The sequence below is a fragment of the Hemiscyllium ocellatum genome, chromosome 21 (genome assembly GCF_020745735.1).
Source record: "Hemiscyllium ocellatum isolate sHemOce1 chromosome 21, sHemOce1.pat.X.cur, whole genome shotgun sequence".
Classification (NCBI taxonomy): domain Eukaryota; kingdom Metazoa; phylum Chordata; class Chondrichthyes; order Orectolobiformes; family Hemiscylliidae; genus Hemiscyllium; species Hemiscyllium ocellatum.
The window spans coordinates 34,269,314-34,289,401 of record NC_083421.1 but is presented as its reverse complement, the minus strand read 5'-3'; the positions used below and the strand labels follow the sequence as shown (position 1 = coordinate 34,289,401).

The 20,088-nt window shown below is 39.9% G+C and overlaps 1 protein-coding gene across 1 annotated transcript in view; it reads left to right on the top strand.

Annotated features, from left to right (window-relative positions):
• Positions 1-20,088, top strand: part of LOC132825648 (pappalysin-1-like) — a 326,796-nt gene that overhangs the window by 59,120 nt on the left and 247,588 nt on the right. Inside the window, exons 3-6 of the mRNA XM_060841017.1 lie at positions 12,700-12,845; positions 14,604-14,897; positions 16,132-16,324; positions 18,377-18,498. Coding sequence (XP_060697000.1) covers positions 12,700-12,845; positions 14,604-14,897; positions 16,132-16,324; positions 18,377-18,498 — 755 coding nt within the window. The remainder of the gene's footprint in view (positions 1-12,699; positions 12,846-14,603; positions 14,898-16,131; positions 16,325-18,376; positions 18,499-20,088) is intronic.

Genomic DNA, 20,088 nt, shown 5'->3' with positions numbered 1-20,088 from the left:
AGAGCAGAGAAGGTTAGTGGGAAGCTTAACAGCTGTGTTCAACATGATGGATTAATACAATGGATAAGGAAAATTGGATTGCATTGACAGGAGGGAGCAAAATGGTTAGAAACCATAGGATACACTGGCAGGTGATTGACAACAGCATATGGGCAATTTGTATTACACTGAAAATTATTTTGTTTAATTCTTTCATGGGATGTTGACCATCCCTTTCAGCTCAGTTGCATGTCAGACCATTTCAAAGGGAATATAAGAATCATTCACATTACTAATGGTCTGGAGTCACATTAAGTCAGACTGTGGCCTTCCTTCCCAAGGGCATTGGTGAACCAGATGGATATTTACAACAGTTTCAAGGTCACTACTACTGTACTGACTTCATATTCCAGATTCATTAATTTAATTAAAATTTGCCTGAGCCCTAGTTTACTTGATTAGTAACATAACCACTTCACTATTAGATTCCCTACAGTGTGGAAACAGGCCCTTTGGCCCAACAAGTGTACACTGACCCTCTGAAGAGCAGTCCATCCAGACCCATTCCCCTACATTTACTCCCGAATGATACTCCTAACACTATGGGAAATTTAGCATGGGCAATTCACCTGACCCGCACTTCTTTGGACTGTGGGAGGAAACCGAAGCACCCAGAGGAAACTCACGCAGACATGGGGAGAACGTGCAAACTCCACACAGACAGTTGCCCGAGCTGGGAATTGAACCCGGGCCCCTGGTGCTGTGAGGCAGCAGTGCTAACAACTGAGCCACTGTGTTACCCAATTATCTTTCCCAATTTGGAATGTACCTCCAGAAAGATTGGTAGAAGCAGGTTCAACCGTATCAAAAGGGAATTCAAAAGGAAACAACTGACTCAAGAAAAAGCAGTAAAGTGGTGTTATTAGATAGCTACTGCAATGAACCAGAAAAGGCACAATGGGGTTTGTGGCTTTCTTCTGTACAATACAATGTTGTAAATGGAACATGTTCGAAAGAGTTAACATTGGAGACTACATTAAGCTCCACCCAATCTGAAAAGTGCCTACCATCTTCGGTGGGGATAAGGCAGAGTATCCTTGGACCTATATCCTCATGTTTTCCTATCGTCAAAGTGACAAGGCCGAACAAGCTAATGCAATTTCCACTTAATTGCTTTCATGCAATAAATCGGATCTTGTTAAGACAAGAGACACTTCTTGTTGAGTCTCAGAAATGGTTGATCTTCTACCAATGTCAACCAATTAGGCCCTAAGATCTAATCAAAGAAGTGCTGTCATTGTCATCCGATCAATAAAAACGACATTATATTAGCTTAGAAGTCACTTAAAAAGAACCAATCATAAACTCAAGTATTACATTACTGAACCTCAGACTATCGGATCTCTGTATCTTAATAATATGGCCTTTCTTTATGCGTGACAACCAAGATTTTATGATCTCCTTCCTTTCAATATTGGCCATAACATGCCTTTCTCAATTTACGGTCTATTTTTAAATTGACAGCAGTCACAAAATGTGGACTGAATTGTGAGCATGTTATTCACATTATAGTTAATTCTGATCCATCTTCAACCAAAAAGATCAGAAACTTGCGCATTCCAGCAGCAGTCAATGAATTTGCAGTCAAGAGTGCAGGCCTTGGCTGATATTTGACTTGCTTGCCCAGCAAAGCTGAGCCTGACCATGGACAGCTCTGATCCCAAAGATCTGCCAGCTCAGCAACAGGCCAGAATAAAATTTGGAATCTTACTGGTCTGACTGATTCAGTTATACACAAAGCAGTGAAATTGAAGATAGATCACTAGGGAGACATTAGTGTCTAATAAATTCTGAGAAGGCTGGTGAAAGACATACAAATGAGAAGTAGGAGGAGGCTATTTGGTCACTCAAAACTGCTCCGCCAGTAAATAAGGTCATTTCTGATCTGATTATCACAATAAGCCCACAGTCCCACCCACTCTGATAACATTTGTACTCTTGATAAACAAGAAACTATGTCTTAAACATATTCAAGGACTCTGTCTCCACCAGCTTTTCAGAAAAAAAGTTCCAAAGACGCATTAGGAGCAGTCTTGCCTCATGTCTGGTTTAAGTGGATAAAATGTTGAGTTTTAAAATGAATTAGTTCTCCATGAGAGGGAAAATCCTTTCCATATCAAGATTCCCCAGGATCTTATAGTTTCGACCAAGCCATCTCCTACTGATCTAAACTCTGTTGAGTACAAGGTTATTCCATTAAGGGATGCTGGATAAGAAGCTCAATGTGCACAGCTTTGGATCAACTGGGCTTGATGGGCTGATTGGCCATTTCTCATTCCAAGCTTTCTCAAGTTCTTAGTTGAAGATAATTTGACTTGGAACCAGGCAAAACAATACTGCATACTCAACTTAACTGCAATGTAGTTTCATGTATTGCTCGTAGAAATTTTCCAGAGACTATTTGAAGAGAAAAAAATGCTCTGAAATGATCGTGCAGAATTACTAATCACAAGAAAATCATGATCTAAAAAACACGTGTGCAGGCTTTTGTAATTGTTCCAATATTGCATTTGCATCCACCAATGTAGTATTAGATGTAGAAAATAAAACTAAGATTAAAAAAAACTATTGCTTTGATTAGTTTCTAATCAAAATAATTATATACATTTTAATAACTTTAGAATGTCATCCTGCCAGAAGGAAAATAGAATATTCTTGTCTGCATCTTTTCATTTGGCATATTATTCATTTCTTGGGAGAATATGTGACCCATATTTTAAACTTGTAATCTCACTAATGCACTGTTGTATTGATCTATATTTCATGGGAAACAAGCTGACAGAAATATGTTGTCAGGAGTGAAACAGTGACAATATTTTCCATCAGTGTGGTCCAATTTGGTCTCATAAAAGTACTCCTTCATCCAGTTAGGAATTGCACATTCAGTTATTTACTCATCAAAACAGCCCTTTTTAGTCCACACACAACATGCTGAGAAATCATTATGGAGAAACTTAGTCTTTTGTGCTGAATTGCATAATTGCAAGAGCAATGACATTCCTTTTTCCTTCAGTGCCTGCTGATTTCGTTGTAGACTGCTTTCTTTGTGAAACAATCCCAGGTGAATTGCATTATCTGGTGTACTGGTTTGCTCACAGCCCTGTTAAGGCAACTTAGAACACAATTCTTCAAACATACATGAATGCATTCATGGGATGAGGCTATTCAGCCCCTTGATCTTGTTCTGATTCATTCAGTCAGTTTATCATGGATCTGAAACTTAACTCCACCTACATGCCTTGATTGCTTTTATTATTATTATTCTGAAACATAATTCCATTTGTAAAGCGCATATCATAATCATTGGATGCCTCAAATGCTTTGAAGTATAGTGACAGTTGCAATACAGGAGAGCTGCAGCCAATTCAATAGACAATAGACAATAGGTGCAGGAGGAGGCCATCCTGCTCTTCGAGCCAGCACCACCATTCACTATGATCATGGCTGAATATTCCTCAATCAGTATCCTGTTCCTGCCTTATCCCCATAACCCTTGATTCCACTATCCTTAAGAACTCTGTCCAACTCTTTCTTGAAAGTATCCAGAGACTTGGCCTCCACAGCCTTCTGGGGCAGAGCATTCCATGTACCCACCACTCTCTGGATGAAGAAGTTTCTCCTCAACTCTGTTCTAAGTGGCCTACCTTTTAAACTGTGTCGTCTGGTTCAGGACTCACCCATCAGCGGAAACATGCTTCCTGCCTCCAGAGTGTCCAATCCTTTAATAATCTTATATGTCTCAGTCAGATCCCCTCTCACCCTTCTAAACTGAAGTGTATACAAGGCCAGTCGCTCCAATCTTTCGGCGTAAGATAGTTCTGCCATTCTGGGAATTGACTTCGTGAACCTACGCTGCACTCCCTCAATAGCCAGAATGTCTTTCCTCAAATTTGGAGACCAAAACTGCGCACAATATTCCAGGTGCAGTCTCACCAGGGCCCTGTACAGCTGCAGAAGGGCCTGTTTGCTTTTATACTCAATTTCTCTTGTTATGAAAGCCAGCATGCTATTAGCTTTCTTCACTGCCTGCTGTTACCTGCATGCTTGCTTTCATTGACTGATGTACAAGAACACAGATCTCATTGTACTGCCTCTTTACCTAACTTGATTCCATTTAGGTAGTAATCTGCCTTCCTGTTTTTGCCACCAAAGTGGATAACCACATATTTATCCACATTAAATTTCATCTGCCATGCATCCATCCACTCACCTAGCCTGTCCAGGTCTATATTCTCCTAACATTCTCCTCACATTTCACCCTGCCACCTAGCTTTGTGACATCAGCAAATTTGCTAATATTACTTTTATTACCTTCATCTATATCATTAATGTACATTGTAAAAAGGTGCAGTCCTAGCACTGATCCCTGCGGCACACCACTGGACACTGTCTGCCATTCCAAAAGGGAGCCGTTTATCACTACTCTAATTCACACACTATAAGCTCCCACAATAGCAATATGATGATGATAGGGATCTTACAATCTGTTTTTCTATTGATAATTGAGTAATAAATGTTGACAGGAAACCAGGGAACTCTCTTCCTCTTCTTGAAAAGTATCATTGTATCTTTTCATGCATCAATCAGGATAGGTGCACCTTTACTTTTTAATGCTCAAATCCAAGAGCGAGACTTGAACCCACAACATTGTAATTCATGTTCAGTCTAATTGTTGTCTGGGTACAGATGAGCATTTCAGTTCATGAGTAGCCACTTTTTGGTTTTTTTGGAGGAACCCAGACCCCATGCCCTGGTTTCGTTTGGTCCCTTTACAGATTGAAATTTTCGATAAACTCAGCTGAAGTCAGTCTCCCATTTTAAATGCGAGCAAAAATCAAATTTCCTCTCAATCAACCTTTTTGTCTGGTGTTGTGTGATATTTGAGCTCCATTAAAATCCCACCAGATCTAAAAGTTTGTAAAGAAAATGGAAAAGCTGGCCAAGGGGTCAGGATAATTTCAAAAGTTAAATGTAAAATGTTTTCACACCTTTAATTTTCACATTAGGTGCTATTACAATGGAAGTGTTTATAATTGAGTGATTATCAATGGTAATATTGTGTTCATTGACTACTAGTGCATGATTTTTCACATACATTTCAGTACCTCGGCAATGAAGAAAGAACCATAACACAGTGAAATATGGCACAAAATTTCTTATCAACTTGCGATGTCATGTTTTGAATACTGATGCAATGACAAATCTGGCTGATGAGAAAAGAATAGTTTTGTCACTTGAAAAATCATTGAACCTCTGCTCCTCTCCATTGATTGAAAATCACTTTGTTTTATATTTAAAATGAAGACATTCATTTCTTCCTGTCTCAGGGATTAGTCTATTGCTTGGATGGCTGTGGACATTATGAATGCTTGGCTGGAACGAATTTTGCATGGGTTTCAACACATCAGCGTTCCATTCTTTGGTGAATGAATGGAGTTGCTTTTGATATGGATTCTAATTTGTGCACTTAGGATATTAAGATAAACATTTTTTTTGGTATGACAGAAGGCATTTTGTTCTCAAAAATCAAGAATAGTGTATTTGATGAAGGCTATCATTAGAAGGTTCGAGATTTAATTTTGGTCCCCTCAGGAATGTAAAATATTTTCCATTGATATTCCATCGGAGGACTGTACGTAGTAGATATTGGATGACTGGCAATGAAGTTTCATAAAGAAGGCATGGAGATGTGAGAGTCAAATGGGGGAAAGTGAAGTTTAAGGGCCTTCAAACAATGCTGTTGCTGTTATTGCCAAGAAGAGAGCCAGGATGTTTCACTCCATTTAAAAAGTTGCTATTTAAAGACAACCTCTTGTTTATTGCTTTTTTTTTTGGAAGGTCCAGTCCCTGATCTACAATGATTTGTCTCAACAACTCTTCTGGACTATGAAAGGCAGAAGTAAGAAAGAACAATTGGAGTTCACACTACTGACTGCAATCTAGCACCGTCTGTTTGAATGTAGTTGTTGATGAATGATATTATGTCAGGAGAGAATTGCACTTGGCTGTGATACCCTGAATGAGCAGATGGCCCAACTGAGAAGGGAATAGCAAATGTCATCACTGGTGGTCCTTCGCAGACAAGAATGACACTGTTCCATTCTCAGGGTGACTCTATAGGTGGCTGTCCAGACTGATGCAGCTACTACAGGCTTTGTTACACTTGGGGCAGAGAGTGGTCACAGGAAGGGATGGGTGGGATGTTGGTGTGGCAGCATGCTCCTTCGCTATTTTTGCCTCACTTCCACTCTTTCCTGACAGTAAGTCTCCAGGTGTGTTGCCAGATTGTGATTCCCAGGTGTCTGTGGAAATACTGCACCTCCCCAGTAAGGTCTTGAGGGTATCATGTCAGCACTTCCTCTGTCTACCTGAGGCTTGCCTGGTGTTTGAGAGCTGGGAGTAGAACACCAGGTAACAGATGTGGTAAAACATTGGAAAGCTAACAGGTTCTCTGACTTCTGGTCTCCAACTCAGAGGACACAGTGTTAACAGAGGTCCTTTAAATGTGTCCCCCTCCTGCACGCAATATTAGTACTACCCACTTAAAGAGTAAGGGTCTGTGCTGAGACAAATCCAACTGCACCATTTGGGAAACAGAATACACTGTTGTGGAAGACTCTCCATTGGTAGGGTTGTGATTCCTCGTTCCCATGTCTCTGCCATCTCTTGTCAGAGTGTGAAGCCCCAAAAACAAATGCCTCGATAAAGTTTTTCTCAGTAAAAAAAAGCTCTCCACTGGAATCATAGCCCTCAGTGCAAATTGAAGGAGAAGCTCATCAGCCAAGAATGAGAAGAAAGGGAGAAGGGTTGACAATGGGCCTGCCACAGGGACAACAAATTTAACTCTTCCCTCTTCATTTGCAACAGATAGGTTGGTCAATGCACAGAGACTATACTGTTTGACCACTGTTTTCATAACTATTAAAGCAAAAATTGAACTTCCAGTGATGTACTGAAAGAATGACCTGATAAGGTTTCACATGTTAATTTTTTTTACCTGCAGCATATGACTGAAAAAGAACTACCGACGCAGCATTATTTAGTTTTGTAGACAATTTATGTTTTAGTTCCGGAAAGCGACATTCCACTTGCATGCCCATCGCCAATGCATTCACTGAAGATTTACAGTCCTTTTAGCAAACAGTCCACAGCGAGTTCCAATTTGCAATGGATTCCGTAACTCCATTTTATTGAGTAACAACTTAGAATGATCTTTCCCTAATTTTACGAGAATTTCGTAAACCCTCCCGTAGCTGTATGTCTCTGCCGATGATTATTCTTCCCAATGGTTGTGTCAGAACTAAGCTATGTATTTAAGTGAAACAGAAAATTGAACTGAGCTATGCGTTTAAGTGAAACAGTGAAATTACATCAATGCATCTGAAACCGGTCTAGCTGAGGATGAGGGTTATCTGCATATGAATGTTTTTATACCTGAGTGAAATTTTGAATATGTCAGGTGTAGAGCAGTCCAACACAATAAGATATTCCCTGCAAAAGATTAATCAGGGTACGGCAAAACAAGTCTGTGAGTTAACTCTTACCATGCTCAGTTCAGTGGTTTACTGAAATCTCAGCAGAGATCAGTAAAAACGCTTAGAGTAAATGTACACGTATTGAGAGGTTGAGAGAAGGATTTTTAAGACGTGAATTCCAGAACTTCATTCTTCAACATCTGAAGACTATGCCAATGGGGGAACAATTGAAATTGACAATGCTCAAGAGAGCAGGATTAGGGGAGAGACGATATTAAGGTTGTTCATAGGGCTGGAGCAGATTACAGAGGTAGGAAGGGACAAAGCCACTGGTGGATTTGAAAACAAGGATGAGAAAATTAAAATCAAAGTGGTGCTCACTGGGTTCCTCATGGAGGTTAGCGAGAACACGGGTTACAGATGAATGGGATATCGTGCCAAGTAGGAAACAGGCAACAGAATTTTATAGGTGCTCAATATTTCAGAGTAGGAAGTGAGAGGCAGCCAAGAAAAACCAAGACTGGAGTTAGTGAAGGCATGTCAGTGACAGAAAAATTAAGCAGAAAAGACTTGCATTTATGAAACACTTTTTTACGATATCAGGACTTCCAAAGATGCTTTACAATGAGTGCAATACTACATTTGGAATTGTCACCTCCATTGTACACTACATTTCATGGCAACCAATTTGTACATAGTAAGGTCCAACAATATGATAATAATAAGCTGCCTTCTTTTTTGTGATTTGGATTTACTAGAATGCCATTATTATGTATCTACTCCATTGCTGGATGATCTGGTACAAATAGGTTTAATTGAGGCATTCAAGAAGGAATTAAACAATTATCTGAAAAGGAGTTGTACGGGTTTTGAGGGAGAATCCATGGGCTTGATACTCAGAACATAACACGTGATAGATGCAAGAATATGTCATTCGGCCCCTCACATCTGCTCTGCCATTTTATAAGATCAAGCTTGATCTCCCCCAGGCTTTAACACTACTTTACTGCCAGCTACTCATAGCCCTCAACTCCTCAGTATTTCAAAAAATCTTTTGAGTTCTCTTTGAAATACTTTCACTCTTTTGGGTGGAGAATTTCAGACATCCTCTACCTTCTGAAAAAATAAATTAATTTACATCTCAGTTTTAACTGAGTCTCCCCTCACTCTGTAACTATGTCCCTCATGAAGTGGAAACATCTTCCCGACATCTACCATGTGAAGCTCCCTCAGAATCTTGTATGTTTCAATAAGATCACCCTCATTCTTCTAAACTCTAATGAATAAAGGCCAAACTTGTTTAGTTGTTATTGGTTAATCAAACCCTTCATCCCATGAATCAGTACAGTGAATGTCTGTTGAACTGCCTCCAATACCAGTTTATCTTTCTTTAAATATGGGGAGCAAAACTGTGCACTGTACACCAAGTGTGGTCTCACCAACATCCTGCAGAGTTGTAATAAGTTGTAACCTCCCCTTTAATGCTAAAAGTCAAAATTCCATTTGCCTTCCGAATTACTTTCTGCACGTTCACACTAACATGTTGTCTTTCATGCACAAGAATACCCAGATCACTCTATACTGCACCTTTTTTGAGTTTCTGGCTATTTAAATAAATATCTGCCTTTAGCTTCTTTCTTCCAAAGTGGATGACTTCACACTTTCCTGTATGAAACTCCATCTGCTAACTCACTCACTCAGCCTATCTATACCTCCTTACAAATTCTGCATCAAAATATAGCCTCCTATTTATTTTTGCATCATTAACAAATTTGGTTACATTGCAATTTATCCATCTTCCAAGTAATTCATATTGATTGGAAATAATTGAGGCCCTCGGACTGACCCCTGTGGCACTCCACTAGTTATTTCTTTCCAACCTGAAAAAGACCAATTGATCTTGATTCTTCATCTTTTGAGCACTAACCAATCCTCAATCCATACTAATACAGGACCCCCAATATCTCCTATCTTTTACAATAAACCCGCTCCTATCTTTTACAATAAACTTTTATGTGACAATTTATTAAATGGCCTCTGGACACCCAATTCCTCTTCACCAACTCTACTTCCGACATCCTGAAAGAACTCCAACAATTTTTGTCAAACACAATTTCCTTTTCACAAAACCACCATTTGATGGTGTTGAGTTTTTCTAAACATCCTGCTATTTCTTCTTTAATAAGAGCACTCATATTTTCTCAAATGACAGATGTTAGGCTGACTGGTCTATAGTTTCCTGCTTTCTGTCTCCCTCTGCCGGAATCTTCCTGGAATCCAGTGAATTCTGGAAAATTTCAACAAATTCCTCCACTGTGTCTTCAGTCTCTTTCTTTAAAACTCTTGGATGCAAGCCATCAGGTTCTGGCAACTTGTCTGATTGCCTTCAGTCCCTTAGCTTGTCAAATATTTTTTCTCTTGTGATAAATGACAAGATTTTTCTTCCCACTAGCACCTTGTTTATGCAATATCTTTACCATGTTCATAGGGTTCTTGTGGCACACTGTTCGCGCCCCTACCTTGAAAACAGGAGGCCTGAGTTCAAATCTGACCTTTTCCAGTGTATAATAGCATCTCTGAACTGGTTGATTGAGTAAAAATCTCCTCCACATGAATATTGGTGCAACATAGTGGCTTTAGGGTGGGCACGGTGGCTCAGTGGTTAGCACTGCTATCTCACAGCACCAGGGTCCCAAGTTCGATTCCAGCCTCAGGTGACTGTCTGTGTGGAGTTTGCACATTCTCCCCGTGTCTACGTGCATTTCCTCTGGGTGCTCCAGTTTCCTCCCACAGTCCAAAGATGTACAGGTCAGGTGAATTGGCCATGCTAAATCGCCCATAGTATTAGGTGCATTAGTCAGAGGGAAATGGGTCTGGGTCGGTTACTCTTTGGAGGATTGGCATGGACTGGTTGGGCCGAAGGGCTCGTTTCCACACTGTAGGGAATCTAATCTAATGTAACCTTTTGCTATCTGCAGTTTCCCTGTTCTCCATTCTCACTTACCAAATCATATCCTCGAAGGATTCCACACTGGCTCATCCTTTCCTATGCCAATTGTACATACTTCAAGTAATAATCTGGAGATTGATACCATTGTGTCTCTGCTTTTCAATTTATCCCTGAGCTGTTGCCACAGGAAATCACACCATATATTGGAGGAACAACACCTCACCTTCCCCCTGGGCAGCCTACATTGGACTCAACATTGAGTTGTCCAATTTCAAATAATCTTCCCATCCATCCTCTTACTCCCCTTACGGCCCCATCCTCTCCCTTCCATCCCTACAATTGACCCCCTCTCTTCCAGCAACCAACTGGATTCATTCTCCTATCAATCTACCAGGTCGTACGTACCACCTGTATTCACCTATCATCACCTCGCCACTCTGCCCCTCTCGACACCCATAACCCTTGCCCCAGTTCTCTTGATCTGTAACTTCTCCTATCCCCCACTTCTATTCATGAAGAAGGGTTATACCCAAAATGTCGAAGCTATGTTGCCAATCTAGGCACATTAGCCTCCATTTACAAACCTCAGAGGACCATGAAACAAGAAGAGAAAACACCAGGAGCACACCGGGAGCAAGAATCTCTCATCTATTGAACAAGGGCACCATTCAAGAACCCTCCAAACAATGCTTCCTCTCATTGTTTTTCCAATGATGTGGATCTCTGAGACCTTTGCATGGTAGCGACTTCCAAAGCTAGTCAATGCGATTGGCATGTACAGTAATTCCGAGGAAACTTGGAAAGGTTCCACAGCCTTGCAGCTTAGAGGAAAGATTGCCTCTAAAACTAAATTGTGAACGCCCAATAACTGCCTCACACACAGTCATACCCTCCTGTGCCTGATTATATGATGTAATCTGCAACAGTTCCCTGAATTTCCAGGTAACACTGCCAAAGGACCAGGAAATAAATCTTATTTCGCAATAATAATTATGGACTAAACTCTCCAGAGCAGGCTGCTCAAGCAAATTTAACTGCACGGTACCTTCCAACCCTATTGTACAAGGTTTAAAATTTTTCCCACATGCCCCATTGGCATTTGGGGAGAGGTGCCAAGGAGCCAGGAGGTTGGGGGTATCTGGGTGATACCAAACGGGTTGGAGTGCGGAGTCACAGGACTATAACATGCGGGTGACATTCAGGTATGGCAGATTTTGGATTCAAGCATAAATGGACTCTTTGGAGGTTGTGGTGCCATCACCATTGTCAATAGCAACAACCTCCTCACTGTTCACCAGCCCTAAAATCAGACTCTGCCCTTGTAAAATATATTATCTGATTGAACATTGCAGGAGAATCTCTAATACTGCACACACTTAAGTTTAAGTTTTCATGCGGTCAGTGATAATATTTTAAAGGATATTTCTGCTTTGTATTGCAGGACTAGCAAAAATAAACAAAAATAGATAGGAAGGAAATCTCATATTGCCTCTTTTTATGAGGTGGTACTGTGGTCTTATTGTTACCTGGAATTAGACAAAACCCTCTTTGTTCATATCAGTTTTTCTGCAATCATCTTCCTTCTTTAAGTTCCCTGATTTATTGAATCCTTGCTGACGTATAGTACTGATTCCATCCTTTACCTTGCACAAGTTACCCTAATTCATGTGAATCTGGCTATTTACCTGATTGGAAGGAGCATCGATATCTGCACACAGCATGCTTCCTCAGTTGAAATCAGAACTAATGAATATAATGCCCAACCATGAGCATTTATAGGTGGGAAAGAAGAGAGCAAATGAAAGGTTGGATTGAGATGAAGTGGATAAAAGTTACATAAGGGTAATGCAAAGAAAATGCATAAAATCTCCAACATCTTGTAATAATTAATTTTCAGCCCTCGAGAGGTCATTTGGTAGTAATTAAACTTTTCCACATTGTTAGAAGTGTACTTAGAATGAAATAAGTAAGAGTTAGATTCACGTGGTGAGTTTAGTTCATTTTAGTTCTGCTTGGTGATGCTAATGGCTAGAAGCTAATGTCTGTATGGCACAGCTCAGAGTGCAATTTTGCATTTCTGTGTTTAGTCTCACATATGCCCTCTCTTCAGAAGGTGCATTTGTGCAGTTAGCCTCAGCATTATTTTAACAGTAATGGATCCAGCACCATACTCTAATTGGAGGAGATTATGGACCATGAAAGAATCTTTTCATAGGAATTATATTTGAATTGCAGGGCATATTTGGATGTGAACGATCTGAAGAACATTTTGAAACTGGATGGTGCAACGCATCTCAATATATTCTTCGCCAATTCATCTGATGAAGAGCTGGCTGGAGTTGCCACATGGCCATGGGACAAAGAAGCCCTAACACATCTAGGTAGCCAATGCATGATTTAACCATCTCTCTCTCTCTCTTTCTCTCTCTCTCTCTCCAACCTTCTGCTGGCCAGCATCTTATAAAGTGAGTTGCATCCCCAGTATAACTTTCCAAAGGAATAAGAAAGATAATAAAAAAAGATAAGAACTCCAATAAGAAAGATAAGAATTCCACTCTCCATTTGGAAAAGTCCATGCAGCAATACTCATCCATCCAAACTAATTTTTTTTTAAAGTCAAAGTAAATTTCCAGGAACACCAAAAAAAATTAATGTTAATTCCACCATTTTTTGTGGTATTGTGGTATTTTCAACACAAGGCAGCCAAGTTATCAGAGAGTCAAGAATCAGTCAATTCAAACACATTTAGCAATGTTCATTAGTGACCTGCCAGAAAGCTGAGAAAATAATACTTAGGATGAGATCCAAACAATATTGATTGCAATTTGTTTTGTGTAGTAGAATGTCATAGGTTGTTGATTCTCTGGTGCTCGAAAAGCACAGTGATGTTTATGGGTGGTTAGTTTGTTGAAATGGGTCTACTCTGGGTTTAAACAGATATTCCTCTCCACCACCACACCACCCCCCCTCACACCCCCACTAGCCCTCCCATTCCTACAAGAGAGTAAGTAAACTGACCAACTTTTAAAAAAAGACCACCCAATAAATATAGCATGCTTCTAATGTCCAAATAAAACGCAGACTTAGATGTTTACCATCGCACACCCCCCCCCCCCCGCCCCTCCCCAAGTCAAAGGAAACCCTGAACTCGAGGGTTGCTAACCAATCTGATTGTCTGACTGTTCAATCAGACTGAGCAACTCCAGAATTCAGTGATGGAGACTACTGGCATTTCAAGGAAACTGGAATCAAGAGGGTGTGCCAACCACAGAGCAGCAAATCTGGTGTTTTAGACAGAGAAGGATTAGGGACCTCAGGTAGGGGTGTTTTGGAGGTGGGTGAGAATATGCTGAAGGTGTACCTTATTCCCCTTCCTTCCCACCTTTTCAAAACGATGTCTTCCCTGCTGGAAGCTCACCCAGCAAGGGATCATAAAGTATAGTGCTCTGAATTATAAAAGATCAACTAAAAATAACGTTTTGTTTAGTCTAATGAACTGGCATGACAATGTGCATAATTATGAAGTAAATTTGGAGCAGATTTCTGAGAATGTTTCCATTTGTGATGACTGTCTATTTTCAGTCAGGATGAACTGGTTTCCAGTGCAGAAGTGAATATGTTTGAAATATTACCTTAATACTTCTTCTTTGATGACAATTACACATTGATTACAACGTGCACCCAACATTTAGCCACCAATTAATATTTTTGTTAATATAAAAGCCAGAAAGCAAGTCAGTGTCAAATATACATTTTGGAGATTAAGGGGAGAGTAAAAGGAATAAAATGGAAATGTTGACATGTGTTGAATACAATGTTGTTGTAATGTCTTTGCTACAAGTTGTGTGTGTCTCTTTTAAAGATGATGACTGCACAAATTCCTTTAGCCCCAATCAAGTAGCCAGGATGCACTGTTACCTGGATCTGGTATATCAGAGCTGCCAAATTTGTTCCATTAAGCTAAAGGTGTTAGCTAAGAATGGTTTACCAGTGTGACAAAGTCTAGAAGGAGATAGTTTACTGTATACAGCCCATCATAGGATTTACTCATGCACTTACATCACAACCAGTACAACTGTATTGTTTCTATCTTTTGCATCCCTCCACTCTCTAAATAACAATTCTGTTTGTGCACATAGGTGGCATTGTGTTGAACCCCTCATTCTATGGAATGACAGGTCACACTCACACCATGATCCATGAGATAGGCCACAGTCTAGGACTCTACCATGTGTTCAAAGGGATTTCTGAAATTGAATCTTGCACCGACGTATGCATGGAGACCGAAGCTTCGTTGGAGACTGGCGACTTGTGTGCTGATACTAATCCAACGCCAAAAAATAAACAGTGCAAAGATCCTGATCCTGGAAATGATACATGTGGTTTTGGTCATTTTATCAACACCCCGTTCTTTAACTACATGAGCTACGCAGGTAAAATGGACTAGTGGAGGGTACAATAGTATTTTATGTTATACTGAAATGTTCACCCAAATTATTCTTTATTTGCATTGCCGTAGAATATGGAATGATCTCTTAATTGTCATATTTGGAAATGTCAGAGGAAATTGACATTGTGGAAGGAGAGAAGTTGGTCAGTTTCATTGCTCAGTAAATTAAGTACCACAAAATGTAAGGGTTACTTTACTTGCTTACTAAAAGAAAATGGTACAAATATCATTAATAACCTCTGAGTTGCTCACCAAGCAGTCTTGATTTTCTATTAAAGCGGATGGCACAGTTATTTAGAGGTTGGCCCTCTGCCTCACAGTGCAGGGACCCTGGTTCAATTCCACCCTTGGGCAACTGTCAATATGGAGTTTGCACATTCTCCCCATGTCTGCAAGCATGTCCTCTGGGTGCTTTAGTTTTCTCCCACAATCCAAAGATGTGCAGTTTAGGTGGATTGGCCATGCTAAATTGCCCAGGGATGTGAAAGCTGGGTAGATTAGCCATGGGAAATGCAGTGTTACAGGTAGGGGGCACACCTGGATTGGATGCTTTTTGGAGGTCACTGTGGATTTGATGGGCCGAATGTCCTGTTTCCACAATGCAGGGACTCTTTTAACAAACAGATTATCTCATCCTACTTTTGTTTGTTTTGGGCCTGTATAGGGACTGCAGTTAAACTTCTCGTAAGTTTCATATTTGTGTTGGCGGTACCTGACTGATGGCAAACACGGCATTAAACAAATATTCAAATATTATTAAAAGAAAATTATATTTTTAACAATTTTTGCAGACCTTTGTTTACCTGAATCATAACACCACAGGAAATTATTGTATTTATGGAAGAGAGATTCAAAGGTCAAATGACAACATTTTCCTCTTCCTTGATGGAACAAATCTTTTGCAAGTATTTTGTTTGCTTTTTGGTCTTCCTGTAAAATTGTACACAGTAGCCAAAATTACTTCACTAGATAATTTAAGGACTCTACCTTAATACTTCTTCTTTGATGACAATTGCACATTGATTACAACGTGCACCCAACATTTAGCCACCAATTAATATTTTTGTTAATATAAAAGCCAGAAAGCAAGTCAGTGTCAAATATACATTTTGGAGATTAAGGGGAGAGTAAAAGGAATAAAATGGAAATGTTGACATGTGTTGAATACAATGTTGTTGTAATGTCTTTGCTACAAGTTGTGTGTGTCTCTTTTAAAGATGATGACTGCACAAATTCCTTTAGCCCCAATCAAGTAGCCAGGATGCACTGTTACCTGGATCTGGTATATCAGAGCTGGCAGCCACCCACAAAGCCTCCACCTATCCCTGTTGCTCCAGAGATAATACATCAGACTGCAAGATCGGTGATACTTCATTGGCTTCATCCAATCAATGGACAGTTTTACACGAGGTAAAAATGGGTACTGATACTATATTAACCACAAACCACACATGTTTATGTCTATGTTGACACTTCACTAATGCATGCCTCATCTCATGTTTCAACATTAAGCAATGTATAAAACACCACATACAGGAAGGAAGACCATCTGTGTTGCCCCACTATTTGCTGAACAAAAGCAGCATGTGAACAACACAGGTAATTATAAAGTGTAAGTCAACAAACAAATTGTGATGAGGAAGAGATAGGAAAAGATTGGAAAGCAGCACAAGATGGTTACTGATTTCCACTTTTTCATTGCTGGTTTCATAAAAATTACTTCTTGTCTTAAATCTCCTTTTGATGTCCATGAAATTTGTACATTTGCCTATTAAAAGCATTAGAGAAAGTTAAACATCATATTTAGCCACATATGGGGCGGCACGGTAGCACAGTGGTTAGCACTGCTGCCTCACAGCGCCAGAGACCTGGGTTCAATTCCCGACTCAGGCAACTGACTGTGTGGAGTTTGCACATTCTCCCCGTGTCTGCGTGGGTTTTCTCCGGGTGCTCCGGTTTCCTCCCACAGTCCAAAGATGTGCAGGTCAGGTGAATTGGCCATGCTAAATTGTCCGTAGTGTTAGGTAATAGGGGTATGGGTGGGTTGCGCTTCGGCGGGTCGGTGTGGACTTGTTGGGCCGAAGGGCCTGTTTCCACACTGTAAGTAATCTATATATACCTTTATAATGACAAAAATCAATGTTCCAACCAATTTCCCTTTCTTAAGCATGGCTCATTTGCTACACTGCGTGGCCCTTTTAAGGTTGCTCTCGAGTAGCACATGCAAATATCTTAAAGGGACTGCTCTTGTCCCCTGGCTTCATGCTAAGTTCTGGAGTGCCTTACAATTGTGTTACTTAGATGGGAGATTGCACATCATAAATGCAAATTCAATTATTTTCACTTGACCAGTGAGTGAACAATTAAAGACATGGTGACCCATTCCTTCAGGTTGTGAATTGTTATTATGATTCTAAAATGTCTTTTTTCATTCTTTTCTTCTTTATTAGTTGTCTCTTTTTGCTGTTTTAACTCAACACCCTTTCCCTCTCTTCATTTCTCTTTCTGCAGCTGCCATGACATAGAATTCTGTCCCATTAATGAACCATTTGTGAAAGTCTTTCCTTTGTTTTTCTCATTCATTTAATCTCATTGGTTATGGGGATACACTGTTGGTTCTATGACCCATATTTATCCCAGTTGCTGTTGTCCTTGTTATGCCACTATTAGCTCATATTTCCATCAACTTTGTGGGTAAAATATGTTTAAACCCTCACACAGTCACAAACAGATCAAAACAATGGATCATGTCATGAAATACTCCTCTCCCATAAAACCTGGGTTGATGTCTTTTAAGTGCTCCTCACACTCATACCCTACATTGCCTACCCAAAGTATACTTAAATGTATGTTGATGTATTAGGCCCATGCCCTGATATGTCCATTTGGACAATCCACATCAAAGTCTTGTTAATAGGCATTGATGGAAAAAGGTACAATGATTGGTGGTCATGGTAACTCTTGCAACACAAAGCCTGTTGTAAACAAGCATACAGAATATCTTCGGGAAACTCAGCAAGTCAGGCAGTATCTGTGGAGAGAGAAAGAGAAACAGAGTTAAAGTTTTGAGTCCAATGTGAGTTTCCTTTCAGCTCTGACAAGAAGTCATACCAGACCTGACACATTAACTCTATTTCTCTCTCCAAAGGTGCTGCCAGATCGGTTGGGTACTGCCAGCACTTGCTGGTTTTATTTTAGATTTCTAGCATTCATAGTATTTTATTTTTATACAGTGTCTTCCTTTATTTGGTAATGATCCTGTGAAGCGACTTAATGCATTTCACTGTGTTCAAGACACTAAACATTTCTGAGGCATTAGTGTTGTTGACGTATCTTTTCTGTTCAGTGAAGAGACATTGTGGCTTTACACTAAAATTGGTGAAACTGTTGGGTGTGGAAAGAATTGTAAGGTGATGCTGTGTTGTTCTTTTTCTTCTTTTATTTTGCTTCCGGGATTCCTAGAGAAGTGGGATCAATATGTGATGCGTGCACTGAGCATGGAGCGCTGGTCCAGTATGCTTACAATGCTTCTTCCCCTAGACCATGTGATCCATCTGGCCACTGGAGCCCCAGAGAAGCAGAAGGTATGCACTTCTAGTGACATGGAGGGAGATGGATGGTGATTGTACCCTTTGTAACATTTAGGATTTCAAAGGCAGAAAGTTATACTTTCTGATATATATTAATCAATAGTTGTTCTCCATCTCATAAACTGCTTTCTTCTCTCATTAACCCTCCATGATACCAATCAATATTCTTCACCTATTAACCAGGCAGATGAGCAGAATGTCAGGAGTTCAACTAATTATTACTGTATAAGCCATCGTACCTGGAGCTGATTTACCTTGCTTTTGTTTTTGCTCTTTCACTTCCTCTGTAATCCACTCAGCTCTTATCGACTCCAAATTCATGCCAAGGTGATTTTAAGAATGTTAAATCATATTAAAGAGCTCACATTCTTTCCCTGATGTCTTGCACATTCATTATGCAAACAAGTTATCCCATCAGGTGTCCAATACAGTAATGTATAAGAATGGTAATGTTAATGAAATGTTAACTTAATTAAACAACAAATTATTGCCTTTGATTTTAAAAATATGAAATTTAGATTCTTGCATTTACATTGGATGTGTCTTTATTACTCATACAGTTGAATGAAACTGAGAGTTCTAATTTTAAATGGCCGGTTCGACACTTGATATTACAATTTTTGACCATGCAAAGTCAAAGAGAAATAGCCTTGCTTTTCAACCCCAATTTTCAATGATGCCGGCATTATTTTAGATAATTTATTTATTGACTCTGTGGGATGTGAGCATCATTGGCTGGCCAGCATTTATTGCCCATCCGTAGTTGCCCTTGAGAAGGTGGTTCTGAGGTGCTGCAGTCCACATGCTGCATATTGACTGAAATGCCCTTAGGGAGGGAAGTCCAGGATTTTGTTTCAGCACTTGCTTTCACTTATTCAAAATATCCCTGCAACTGCTTTAATATCACGCTTTCATGCAAAGTTATTAATTTCATCCAACATTTTTTGCCACACTCGCATTCTTACAAAACCCTTTGCACTACCTTTCCCAGCTGAGACACTTGATATGGAGAAGATATTGCTAAAATAACCATAGCAGCTCAATGGACAGGCAGTTACATATGAGCAGGCTGCCTACCATTTCTATCAACCTCCAGGGTTTCCTTCCCTAAATACTCTTAACTAGCAACGATCTTTTTATCTCAGTCTTGTAAGTTCCAATTGTCCTGACATCTGCAGCCTTTGATAGAAGAGAGTTCAGAATTTCATAACTACCCTTGTGTAATGAAAACTTTTCTAACTTTGTTTCTGTATGTCATAATCCTCATTTTATAACCATGTTCCCAAGTTCCTTATTGTCTTACTGGAGAACATAATGTTTCCATATCAAATAACATTAGCAAATTTTGCTGATGATACTAAGCTGGGTGGCAGGGTGAAATGTGATGAGGATGTTAGGAGGTTACAGGGTGACCTGGACAAGTTAGGTGAATGGTCAGATGCATGGCAGATGCAGTTAAATGTAGATAAATGTATGGTTATCCACTTTGGTGGCAAGAACAGGAAGGCAGATTACTACCTAAATGGAATCAATTTAGGTAAAGGGGCAGTACACCAGTCAATGAAGGTAAGCATGCAGGTACAG